This window comes from Hevea brasiliensis, chromosome 8 (assembly GCF_030052815.1).
Source record: "Hevea brasiliensis isolate MT/VB/25A 57/8 chromosome 8, ASM3005281v1, whole genome shotgun sequence".
Classification (NCBI taxonomy): Eukaryota; Viridiplantae; Streptophyta; class Magnoliopsida; order Malpighiales; family Euphorbiaceae; genus Hevea; species Hevea brasiliensis.
The window spans coordinates 21,795,279-21,808,382 of NC_079500.1; the positions used below are offsets into that span (position 1 = coordinate 21,795,279).

Here is a 13,104-nt window from a genome sequence, read left to right on the forward strand (position 1 = left end):
TGGGGAGTGATCTAAACCTTTAGAGGTGAGTGATATATTTTTAACCATTAGACCGACTAATCCAGGCTAGGCATTTTTATTAGTATTAGGGAAAACGATTTTAAAAGAGGAAAGATTGATGCTATATTATTTATCAAAATACATGTGTATGACAAGCATATGGTTCAAGTATATATAGGTGATATTATTTTTTATCATACTAATGACTTCTTGTACAATAACTTTTCAAAGATCATAAAAAGTGAATCTGAAATGAATATGAGTGAACTTACCTTTTTTTTTTTTTCCTTGGACTTCAAATAAAGCAACACAAAAATCAAATATTCATCAACCAATTGAAGTACATAAGGGACATTATCTACTATTAATAAATACACCTAGACACTAACGAAGATAACCCTATTTATATTAGCAAAATGTAAAATTATGTAGCAAAATCTACGAGGATGTGTCTGGCTTTAGACAAAGTAGCATGGAAGGAAGCAAAATACAATATGATTGTATACATACCTGAAACTACAGAGATCAAATTGCCTTCCCTGTCGATCCTAAGCCATATTGGGTGATTGTGCAAAGCAAATCATGTCAAATAGCCATAGCTTCAACGATGACGCACTGAACTGTGGGGAACTTTCCTTGGGGTGAGGTGCAATATCTTTGTTTCCATTAAATCAAGATCTCATTGGCTAACTTTCCTCTGTTCAATGAAATGTTTCTTATTGACAGTAATTCAATAAATAAAGTAACTATCATGTCAAAAACATGTCAATCTCAAGTAATATACCAAACTATAATTATCAGAATAGTTGGATAATTGTATAGAAAAAATACTGATTAGAGGATTGGATGACAAGTACAAAATAAGAAACTACTTTGCAATTGCAGGAACCAAAGATAGCGTAAAAGAGCATTTACATTCGAAAGAACCAAGTTCCTTGGTAGATGTACTGTTTGCTTCTCTAACCAATATATTTGATATTGCCATTCAATAAACTCAAAACAAAAAATATATCAAAGAAAACCTTCCCATAGGCCATACCATTACCCACTTTACCTGTGCGTCAAATAAGTAAATTATGCCAGAAGATATGCTTGCTGTCACTGTAGTTCCTCTATAATGTAGTCTATGTCGGCTTCTTCCATCCTTTATCCGAAGACAAACTTCATGGAAATCACTTTCTTTCCAGCGTATGTCAACTGTCAACCCTCCACGTGCCCTTAATCCTTTTACAGATCCATTCATCCATTTATCTCGGGGTAGTGCAGGAAGCAGGTAAAAATCATTCAAGGTACTCTGAATGAACATTTCTGCAACTGCTGTTGTAAAACTGAATCCAAATGTGGTAGGCATAACATCTATTGATCATTAGTCTTGTATGTACATGCTTATATGTGGTCCTTTTGAAGTTGGTGCTATCTGTATCAATCAAGAGCATTTAAAACTAGAACCTTTTGAGAGAGAATTTTGAGATTCAATCAAAAAATAAATAAATAAATAAACCATCAACAAGCAAAGTGTTGAACCAAACAGAGAGGTGAGGCTGCTTCTAGTCATTAAATCGGAACATGATTAATACATGATATGTTCTAGGCAAACTAATGCAATTTGGTCCAGCAAAGGCTAAGCACATTCATTGATAAGTTATTCTGATGTTTGCAACACATCCATTGATAATACAACAACGCAGCTTACCCAAAGTTGGTATCAATCTGAAAAGGAGTATGTACTGCACACAAGGTGCTATATAGTCCACCTTCAAAAACTATCTCATGATCTGTATCCACCAACTTAATCAAATGGTTAACCATCCTATATGCATGTTCACTGTTGTTTAGATGAGCCCACAGAGCAATTTTCCAGGTGTTTACCAACCTGGATATATATGAACTATTAGAAGCAAGCCATTGGTATATGCATATTGCTTTAAGCACTAAGATAACTGCTGCAGTTATTACTGGATATAAAGAAGATCAGATGAACAAAATAAAGAGATCAACAAAGAAAGAAAAATAACTGTCAAAGAATAGATATGAGATCTGTGAATAAAGAAGAATCGGGAGAACAACAGTTATTACTCTGATGCCACAGCGAGAAATGAAAGTGGAACTGAAAACTTGACCTTTCGTTGATCAATCATCTGTTTATATACAAGTAAGTAACTAACTACTTAAATACAGGGGCGAAACTAACTAACTGACAGAATCTAAAACTAACAGAATAAGTTAAACTTCAACTCCTTCACTCCTCGTCAGCACAGCTCAGCTCTGCTTGACAGTCTTCTTTATATCCGTTAATAACTGCATAAAAAACTTCTTTTATGATTGCCATGTCCATGGTTGACGCGTAGCTCATGTACGCTGGCAATCTTCCTCCAGAGCAGCAAATGAATGTTCTGGAGAAGTTGATGGATTTTTTTCCAGATACCCTTCAGGTCCTTCAATCAACCAGTCTAACAAAAATGATAATGTACATCCTTCCAACAGATTGGGTATGCCTCATTTTCTGGAAAATCCCAATAATAAAGAAAATACCAACAATATAGCTCGAGAATGTAGTTTATATTATTACAAATAATATTTTACTGGGCAAAAAAAAGAAAAAAAAAAGAAAAAGAAAGAAAGAAATCACCATGTTGCTTAAGATGTTACTCGTGAATCTGTTAACAATAATGCCGCATGCTAGCTTGAATCCTATATATTTTCCCATTAGAAAAATAGGACTATGACAAGAAGTTTAACATCTTCTACTTCGGCCCAAATAACGATTTGTAGATAAAAAAAATCATTTCATTTAATTTTTTTTAAATTTATTTAATTTTAATTTGAGTATCACATAACTAAATATTATCCATTCTTAGGTTGCAATTTTATAATTTAAAATTCATATTATCTGTAAATTTGATATTTACATATTACTACAAATAAAAAATTATTTGTTTTTGCTTAAATATCTCTTGATTTCATATTTTCTAATTAAAATTTAATAATAATAATAATAATAATAATAATAATAATAATAATAATAATAATAATAATAAAAAGTTGCTCCTACTACTCAACCTAGAGCCTTGAGCATTATAAAAGGATGTGCTGTAAGAGCAACCCACTACTTTCTGGGTGGAATTGCCACAATATGGACGCTTTTCTTAGCAAAAAGTATTGCAGTAGGAATTAGGCTAGGAGGACTTGAAAGGGATTATGGCATTAAGATTTCCAAACCTTAGACAAGGCTTAGCTCAGGACCCCAATCCATATAATTGAAAGAAGAATGATCCAATAATGGGATCTTTATCTAATAAACGGGAAAATCAAAATGCTCAGATATGGAAATGGGGGAATGTCTATAATACCTGGATTTAGTCAGATACAATTTAAAGGATTTTGTAGGTTCATTGATCAGGGACTTTATAAGTTTCCAAAAATTTAAGATACAAATCAAGAAATTGAATTTCAATTATTTGTAGAAACATATCAATTAGTAGAACCCTTGATAAAAGAAAAAGATGCTGTATATGAATAAAGAATCTAAAGAATGATAGGAGCTAAACTATATTAGTAACAAGTAAATAATTTGTATGCAAAAAATCTCAATATTTTTTGAGATAAAGGCCAATCGAAAGGTCTTAGACGATCCAAAAAGTACTTGATCATGATCAACTTTTAGGCCTATTTGGGTATTGAGCATTTACTATAAGAACGAATTTTTTGTAATGAATAATTGTAGTTTGAAAAAAGGAATCCATTCAATTTTTTATTACATAAAATTTTTTATTACATAATATAAAATCATTCATATATGGGTAAACATGGCTAACATATAGATATAGATTTTATAAATATAGATTTTATAATATCTAGACATATAAGATTTTTTTATATGGATCTCTTTAATCATAATGTGTGTGATTCACTAGATTTATTACTAATTGGCAATGAGAATAATATTAACTTCTCAATATTATTGGAGCTATTTCAAACATAAAATAAAATTTTCTTTTCATTTAAGTCCTCATAAATCATGGTTGACATCTAGCATAATATACTATGAATGCCCAATTAGTTATGAATTAATCCCTAATTTATGAACCTTGATCATATATACCATGCACTAAAATCTCTCCGTTATAAAATTCTGATTCCAGCTAAAGTCATGGTTCATGTCAAACTCTTTTATTTAGAATCATATGTTCACTTTTAATTCTAATTATTGATTAATAAGACTTTTCCAGTCAGAAACCCTTTTCTGACTAAGTCTATTTGTCATGGCCAGAAACTTGAATTATCAAGAATAATTAAATGAACATAGGATTTTATCCCTATTTACTTAGGGTAACGGATCACATCTTAACTAACGCCTATCTCCATATATAACTAGTCAGAGTTAACACATGCCCATATACTCATACATAGTACAAGCATGAAAGCAGTATCAAACTCAAACTGCCTATATACTAGATAACTATATTATCTAAGGTCAAGGGATTATGTGTACTAGTATGATCTAGATGACCTTGTATTGACAAGAGTAAACTCCATGTACAAGTCATTTTTGTGTCACTGATTCGGCCTATTTATCTTATAAGTGCCCACCATATTTGTCATATGGCATGAAACTCACAATTTCATCATATTAGTATCTCATACTAATTCATGAAAATAAACGTAAGTGACAATCTTTTCGGATAAGTCATACCCAATGAAGTATCATAGATTGTGAACAGAAAATAAACGTAAGTTACTCATATTTTTAATGACTTAAGAATAGAATATCTAACAAGATATTAAAGGATATTTTTAATTAACTTCAAACCATTCAAATTTAAAAGAAAATAATAGATTTGCCATTAATGAGAAATAAATATTTACAAGATATAATACAATAATATGCCCTAGGCATACTACTAACATATAGGAGATGTATCCACCTCCAAGGTAAAAAGGTCCCGTTGAAAGAGAGAAATTTTTAATAAAAATCACCTTATCCTGCATGAATTCTCTCAACAAAGAAAAGTTCTTCTTCAAATGGATGTTTATCCAAAAAAGCCCACAAATTCTAGACAAACATGCCGGAAACCTGCGTCAATGGCCATCCCAGAAACATGGCAATATAGAGATTGAACTAAAGAATAAGCCTTAGCAAGACATTGCAAGAAAAGATGAATATCTCCCTTACAATACCTAAACAAATACTCAATAGCTATAACTAAATACCTCCCTTTCACAAAACCTATTATGTTTTTATAAAGGAAATTCAGAATCTCAGAGAATGAAATTTTAAATTATTTTAAATTTATTAGGTATAAAACTTTTGATAGAGTAGAAAATTATAATTTTTTTTTAAAATTTTTACGCTGAGGTAGTTTAAGAAATTAAATTAAACAGTAAAATTCAGGGGCTTTCAGACACAACGAACATTACGGTGTTTTAAATTTTATTTAAGACTTGGGGGTTTTCGGGCATGAGCAAATCGAGCGCAGAGCTCTTCGATTCTCGAGCGATCATGGACCCAGACTACTCTCCGTGTGGGCCTTATAGGTCTGTCTGACTTGGACATTGCCTTCACATCAAGTTCTCAAGCTCGAGATCATTCCCGACTTGCATGGGTCTGACCCAGTCCACTTCGTCCAGGAATTCTCGGCGCTTTGTCTCCTCAGTTTCTTTTCCTCCGTTCTCTATGCTTTGATCAATTTCTCCCTCTGCAATACCAGACGCAAAATGTACCGAGCTAAACACTAAGAAATGAAGCTTTTCGTCGAACAATGCAAATCCAATCCCTCCATTCTTAGTGATCCTTCCTCTCCTTCTTCCGCGACTACCTCAAGAGGTAAAAACTTTCCTATATATTCAAGTTTCACTCTCTCTTTCTCTATTTTCTTCTCTCATTTTTGGTTTACTCGGATATATCCCTTCAGTCTTGGTGCTAAGCTCTCTCCCTTTTCTTACAATCACGCAGGCTCCAAATCGGTGCTGTTTTTTTGCTTCCTTTCCACTGTTTTTCTTTTTCAGTTATGTGCAATTGTGTATTTATTTTCTTACGTGTTAACGTTTGATGTACTTGGGGTTAAAGAAAAGCTATTGCGCGGATGAGGACATTGAGGATAAGGATGGACCACAAAGAGAGCCCAAAGAGGAAGAAAAGGTGCAGGACGAGCTAATCGAATCGAGCATTGAGATTGAGGGCGAGACTGTTGAGCCTCATAATGATCCTCCTCAGATGGTATTGTTGGTGAATTTCATCCTCTGTGCGTTTGACTTTATTTTATTCATGGAACCTGATAATTATTTGCATATGTTTTCCCCCCTTCTATGGCATATGGGAATGTCTGTTTGCAGATGGGTGACCCAAAGCCATGGAGGCCATCTCTGAAGGAATTAGAATGAATGTGTGGGTAGATACTTATTTATAATGTTAGTGTTATATGGTTTGATTTTCTGCTTTATAAGGATGTGATTGTAGAATCTGTTGCATTGCACGTAAATTGGAGGAAGCCATTGTCCACTTATTAGAGGCTATTTCCATCAATACAACTTCAGCAACCATGTATGCAACCAGAGGTAAATGTTGATTAGTGGTTTAAAAGTTGTAGTTTACTTGCTTGGGATTGGTGTGTGACATAAGAGGGGTGAGAGAGAGAGGGAACAGTCTGGCTTAAGTTATATGTGTAAATCCTGTGGATTACAGCAATAATTAATAATGTTATTTTGTCGATTTTTTATGAAGACAATAAATAAAGAAAAAAGGGAACAGCATGATAGTAAAAATAAACATCAAGCTCGCCTATAATTAACACATCAAATTGAGGATCAAGGTGGTGAAATTGTTTCTCTCTCTCTCTCTCTCTCTCTCTCTCTCTCTATATATATATATATATATATATATATATATATCATGATTTTGAATTATATATTCGATTATTGGATTATTAATTTTTAAAGCTGGACAATTTGTATTACTGCAATGCTTATTGGCCAAAGTGAGTTGCAGATAATGAATTGTAACATGCTGGACTAAGAGGATGTTGTTGCCTATCGACAAAGAACCAATAACAATGATGGAGGAACCTCCTGTGGATGCTGGTGTGAACTCAAATTAACTTTGGTATTTGTTCTTATCAGACTCCATTATGTTTAAGGTTTGCTTTGTTATTGTGTGCAATTAGTAAATATTGGGAATTGTGGAGATTAATTGATTGGCTATTTACTTCTCTGCAGGTGATGTTGATAATGGTAACGACTTATCCTAGAAATATGGACTATTCAAATGTTTTTTGAGTTAAGACTGCATTATTAGTTCTCCAATTTTAGTTACTGAGAGCCCATTTTTTACAAGGTTCATGCCCTGTTTTGTGTTGTCTTGTTTCTTGGTATTTGTGTTTGTATGGAACTTGTCCAAACCATTGAGATCATAGAGATAATTGGGAATTTTTAGTTGCTTATATATGAGATTAGTTTTTCTTTTTTTTTCCTCAATAATATTATGTTGACGGGATTGTAGTATATGATGATGGATTGTAGGATGTAATGGCAACAATTAGAGATCTTGATTCCATTATTAATACCTAATCTGAAAGTATGCTGCTGCAACTAGAAATTAATACTACAAAAACTGTTTAGAACTTATTGTCTGAGGTTTTATACTTTTTTCTTTCAGGGTTTTGAAGCAGCTGTTGCAGCTGGAGTGAAGAAAGTTTCCATCTTTGCCTCAGCTTCAGAATCTTTTTCAAAGTCCAATATCAATTGTAGCATTGAAGATAGTCAGGTTCGTTATGGTGATATTGACCTTGCTGCCTGTAAGCTTTCAATTCCTGTGCGTGGGTATGACTGTGATGTTGCCCTTCTTTCCAGCATATGGTGACTATCAACCCTCTACGTGCCCTCAATCCTTTTACAGATCCATTCATCCATCTATCCTGGGGAAGTGCAGGAAGTAGGTACAAATCATTCAAGGTACTCTGCACTAGACAATTTGCTGCTATAAAACTGAAACCAAAAGTGGTAAAAATAACATCAATTCATCATTAGTCTTATATGCACATGCATATATGTGGTCCACCTGAAGTTGGTGGTCTCTGTATCAATCAGAACATTCAAAACTACAACATTTTATGAGGGAAATCACATTCCATTGAGAGCAGATGAATTTGCTGAGAAAACACAGTAACATAAAACCATTGACAATTACATCAACTGCTTCGTACAAATTCAGGGATGTTGAAGGGGAAGACAGCATTAAAATTAAATCTCATCCTGCATCACTAATGCAAAAAGACTCATAGGAAAATTGAGAATTTTTTTTTTTCCTACAAATGGTTCTTAACCAAACTGTTCCAATATATATATATATATGTGTGTGTGTGTGTGTGTCCTATATAAATATGGTGTCGGATGAGGAAGGCCTGGGGGCCTTTTTTTTCCCCTCTTTTCCTACGCATTTTAATCACTCTATGGCCTATGCTCAATGACTCTGCTCATGGTTATGATAGCTTTCTATTTATCTAACTCATTCAAAAAGAAGCCACATTTTAGACCCCCCAAAAGTAGAATGACTAGAGAAAAAATGACGAGTTCATAAGAAGAATAAACACTAGACAAAGAAGAACTCATCCAGTCTTAGCACTCTAGTAAAAATTTTGAAGAATGGATTTGAACGAAAGTTTTGAAAATTGGCACCGTTAGCTTCAAGAAGCCAAGTCTTTCCCAGTAATCAGGTCAGAAAATGTTTTAAGATTTGCATCAGATTATGAACTACTAGTGGCAGAGTCCTCCGGAAAATGCTAATGCAGCAATCAGGAAAACTTGTTACCTTTTTGTCATACAACAAGGTACAGGGAAAATTCAATAACTTACCAGAACCATTAAGTAATTATAGTGCTCCCACAAATGGGTACAAAGGCAGGAACCACCCATAGGCCATAAAGCCCACATAACCTTTCCTCCACTTGCTGATGATATAGCCCATGCGTCAGACCGATGCTGTGCCACCCAACCAGTTGCTTGATAGTTGACCTACATCATTTTTAAAATAAATTGTAATGAAAAATATTGGGGGATGAGAATGGAGAACACAACTAAAAATTAGAAGAATTTAAAGGTATCAATAGTTTAGGTCATGGGATACTGCATTGACTAAGGAATATATACTGAAAAATCCTGGTAGCATGATGAAAAAGATAATCAGTATTCAAGTGCATTAAATAACAGGCCAAATGGTAAAAAATTAAAAAAAAAAACTGTGTTTCATTAATTACAGCCAATTCTTTTTATTTTGTCAATTTTGACTTAATTTGAAACTTTAATATTAATTGTGACTTGGGTCCCAAATTGAATAAAGTGAATGTCGATATGGTTGTTAATGTGACAAAAATATTATTTTTTTTATATATTACTGGCGTGATAGTTGATTTAGCATGAACTTTGATCTTTTATTATTTTAATAAAAAAGGTCAAAACTTTTATACTTTTGTCAATTATAGTCAATTTTGTATGTTTATTTCATTTATAGTCAATTGACTAATTTTAACATAATTTAGTAAAAAATTAATAATTTATTGCTTAGTATAATTGTAAAAAAAGAAATTTATGTTATTTAATATAATTAAAAAAAATAATTTCCCCTCTCTCTCTTCCCTTATATATATATATATATATATATATATATATATTGTATTTATGAAACTTATTTATGAAAAAATGGAAATTTTTTTATTTATTTAAAAAACTTAAAATTCAGGTAAAAATGTCAATAATAATATTACACATTATCATCTTAGCACATAATAATAATAATAATAATAATAATAATAATAATAATAATAATAATAATAATAATAATAATAAACATATGAGTGAATGTGTATATATATATTATTGGATGACGGTGGGTGGAAGAAGAGAAAGAGAGAGAGATGAATGTATGGATATTTTTTAGAGAGAGAGGTGGAAGGAGGGGTTCATATATATTATTAGATGATAATGGGTGGGAGAAAAGAGAGAGAGATGCAAGGATATTTTTCCGAAAGAGGTGAAAAATATGGACTATTCAAATGTTTTTTGAGTTAAGACTGCATATTAGTTCTCCAATGTTAGCTACTGAAAGCCCATTTTTGACAAGGTTCATGCCCCGTTTTGTGTTGTCTTGTTTATATGTATTTGTGTTTGTATGGAACTTGTCCAAACCATTGAGATCATAGAGATAATTGGGAATTTTTAGTTGTTTATAAATGAGATTATTATTTTTTTTCCTCAATAATATTATGTTGATGGGATTGTAGTATACAATGATGGATTGAGGATGTAATGGTAGCAATTAGAGATGTTGAAGATGCTAGATTCCAGTATTAATTCCAGAATTTAATGCTACAAAAACTATTTAGAACTTATTTTCTGAAGTTTTATACCTTTTCCTTTCAGGTTTTTGAAGTAGCTGTTGCAGCTGAGCGAAGGAAGTTTCTATCTTTGCATCAGCTTCAGAATCTTTTTCAAAGTCAAAAATCAATTTTAGCATTGAAGATAGTCAGGATCGTTTGGGGATTTTATTATGAGTGTTTTCCTCCTTAAATTTGGATGAGTTTTGTTTTGAACTTCGTGTTGTTCTTGGAATCTCGATGTCTATTCTTTGTTTATCATATTAATGTTTTACATAATAAATTACAATTCTATTTTAATTTGAATTCCATTAAATTAACATTTAATAAAATAAATAATATATAGATTTAAATTTAGAGTGCTGCTAAATAGCTCAATTTGAGTTGACTCAAATGGTATTAATGTATGTAATTTTACTATTATACCCTTAAAAGAAAGAGAGAAAACAATTTAAAAATGGCTTCAAAGCTTGGAGCTGGTAAGATAGCTCATTTCATGGCTCATGCAAAGGAAAGCGTGCATGCAACAAGCTATTATTGCTTGCAGCCATGCACACCATTCAAGAACTGATGATTCGATGAGTGTGTCTACTGCATTAATGCATGCACATATGAGCTAACACATGCAGCAGTGATGAGCATTCCTTGTTTTTGCCTTCCTTAAAATATTTTCATTCTTTGTTTTTGCCTTCCTTAAAATATTTTCATTCTTTGTTTTTTCTTTTAAAGTTGATTCATTCTCTCAGTTTTTTCAATTTTTTTATGGCGGGGTTAAGTCAGGGAAGGTCATATCGTAGGCAATTGTTTGATGAGATATTTGATTTTAGTGAAGATGATAGTTTGTTCGCTGAAGATGTGGAGGAAGATGAATCAACTGGTGATCAAGATATGAACGAAGGAGGCATTAGAGCAGTAGCAAACACTAATGCTATTGAAGAAGGTCCTCTAACAGGGATGTTATTTCCTTGTATCAGCACTATGTTCAACTTCTATAAAGAACATGCTAGATTGAAAGGTTTTAGTGTTTTCAAAAGATCAGCAGTTAATGTACGGGGTGGATCTCGCAAATATTAAACAATTAGTTGCGATAAAGGAAGGAAAGCAATTGGTGCGAAATCATCAAAAAGGATAAATTGTCCTGCAAAGATTAATGCAATCCTAAGAGAAAATGGAATGTGGCAGATTTCAAAAGTTATTTCAAGTCACAATCACGAATTGGAACCTTCTATGTCTAGATTGATGGTTGCTCACAGGTCACTGAATATGGATATGAAGAGGAGATTGGAGGCAAACGATATAGCTGGCATAAGACCCACAAAAAGCATTAGGTTGCTTGAAGTTCAAGCAGGTGGACCAGAAAATTTAAGCTGTTTGTCAAAGGATTGTCGAAACTTCATTGAGCGAAAGAGGAGGCTACGACTTGGTGATGGTGATGCTGAGGCTATACGTAAGTTGTTTGTGAGAATGCAACGAAACGATCCTGAGTTTTTCTATTTATTTGATCTTGATGATGATTCCAGGCTTTCAAATGTTCTATGGGTTCATCCTCGTAGTCAAGCTGCTTACGAGGAATTCAATGATGTTGTTAGTTTTGACACTACTTACCTTGTTAATCGATACAAGTTGCCATTTGCCACCATTATTGGAGTAAATCATCATGGGCAATCTATTTTATTAGGATGCGCCTTGATCTCACATGAAGATGTAAACACTTTTAAGTGGTTGTTCATGACGTGGCTTGAAGCAATGGAAGATGTTCATCCTAATTCTATTCTTACAGATCAATGCGAGAGCATGAGGAAAGCCATTAGGGAGGTAATGCCTAATACTAGACACAGATTTTGCTTGTGGCATATATTATGCAAGGTACCTGAGAAGTTTAAGGGTGTTACTGATTATGATAGTGCATGCCTTGAGTTTAAAGCTGTAATATATGATAGCTTAACCATCGAGATGTTTGAGAGAAATTGGAATGAGTTTGTGGTGAAGCATGGGTTGGAAAGAAATGAATGGCTTTCCAAACTATATGTTGATAGGGAGTATTGGGTTCCAATTTATCTCAATCACACATTTTGGGCTGGAATGGTTTCGACTCAAAGGAGTGAGAGCATGCATGCCTATTTTGATAGGTATGTTAACTCAATGAGCACACTAAAGCAATTTGTGGAGCAGTATGAGATTGCTATGTGTGACAAGAATGAAAAGGAGTTCTATGCTGATTTCAAATAAAAAAAACACAGTTGTAAATTGCATATCTGTTTTTGAATGGGAACAACAGTTTCAAAAGGCATTTACTAATTCAATATTCAAGCTCGTTCAAGAGGAGATTAAACGAATGTGGTATTGCCATGTCATTCAGCCAACTGAAGAGGGAAGGCGTGAAGCAGATAATGAGCCAGGAATTGAGAGACATAAAATTATGGAGAAATCCATAATCAACAACTGGTTTCGTAGGGAGTTTGTTTATGATGTAGAGTACAGGGAAAATGGCCAATATTTCAGCTGCAATTGTAAGAAATTCGAATAAAAAGGAATATTGTGCTGCCATATCATGAGGTTGATGTCACTCAAAGACATAAAGTTCATCAACGAACAATATTTGCTTAGGCGATGGAGAAAAGATGTTAACCGTGTCCATAGTAAAAAGTTTTTTCACGGAGGGTACCCACATATGACAGAGGAGTTTGAGAAATACAGGGAGATGGAGAGGTTATTTCAAGAAGCATCCGATTTGGCTTAC

General features: G+C 33.2%; 2 protein-coding genes across 9 annotated transcripts; both read left to right on the forward strand.

The window, feature by feature from the left end:
- Positions 1-5,686: 5,686 nt before the first annotated feature.
- Positions 5,687-10,664, forward strand: LOC131182330 (uncharacterized). Of its 8 annotated transcripts, none has more exons than XM_058151460.1 (7): positions 5,687-5,824; positions 6,068-6,217; positions 6,334-6,385; positions 6,490-7,133; positions 7,652-7,759; positions 7,846-7,947; positions 10,411-10,664. In XM_058151460.1, exons 4-7 carry the CDS (start codon positions 7,125-7,127, stop codon positions 10,555-10,557), a joined length of 366 nt encoding a protein of 121 aa, XP_058007443.1. In that variant the 5' UTR covers positions 5,687-5,824; positions 6,068-6,217; positions 6,334-6,385; positions 6,490-7,124; the 3' UTR covers positions 10,558-10,664. The 8 variants fall into 8 exon arrangements, 5 of the variants coding, with proteins under 5 accessions (XP_058007443.1, XP_058007441.1, XP_058007442.1 ...); XM_058151458.1 differs by lacking the exon at positions 5,687-5,824 and adding an exon at positions 5,881-5,964; XM_058151459.1 differs by lacking the exon at positions 5,687-5,824 and adding an exon at positions 5,881-5,964 and having other exon boundaries at positions 6,073-6,217.
- Positions 10,665-11,126: 462 nt separating this feature from the next.
- On the forward strand, positions 11,127-12,593 carry LOC110671577 (protein FAR-RED IMPAIRED RESPONSE 1-like). Its single transcript, XM_058150747.1, has 2 exons — positions 11,127-11,411; positions 11,547-12,593. The coding sequence occupies exons 1-2, from the start codon at positions 11,127-11,129 to the stop codon at positions 12,591-12,593; spliced, it is 1,332 nt and encodes a 443-aa protein (XP_058006730.1).
- Positions 12,594-13,104: the final 511 nt, after the last annotated feature.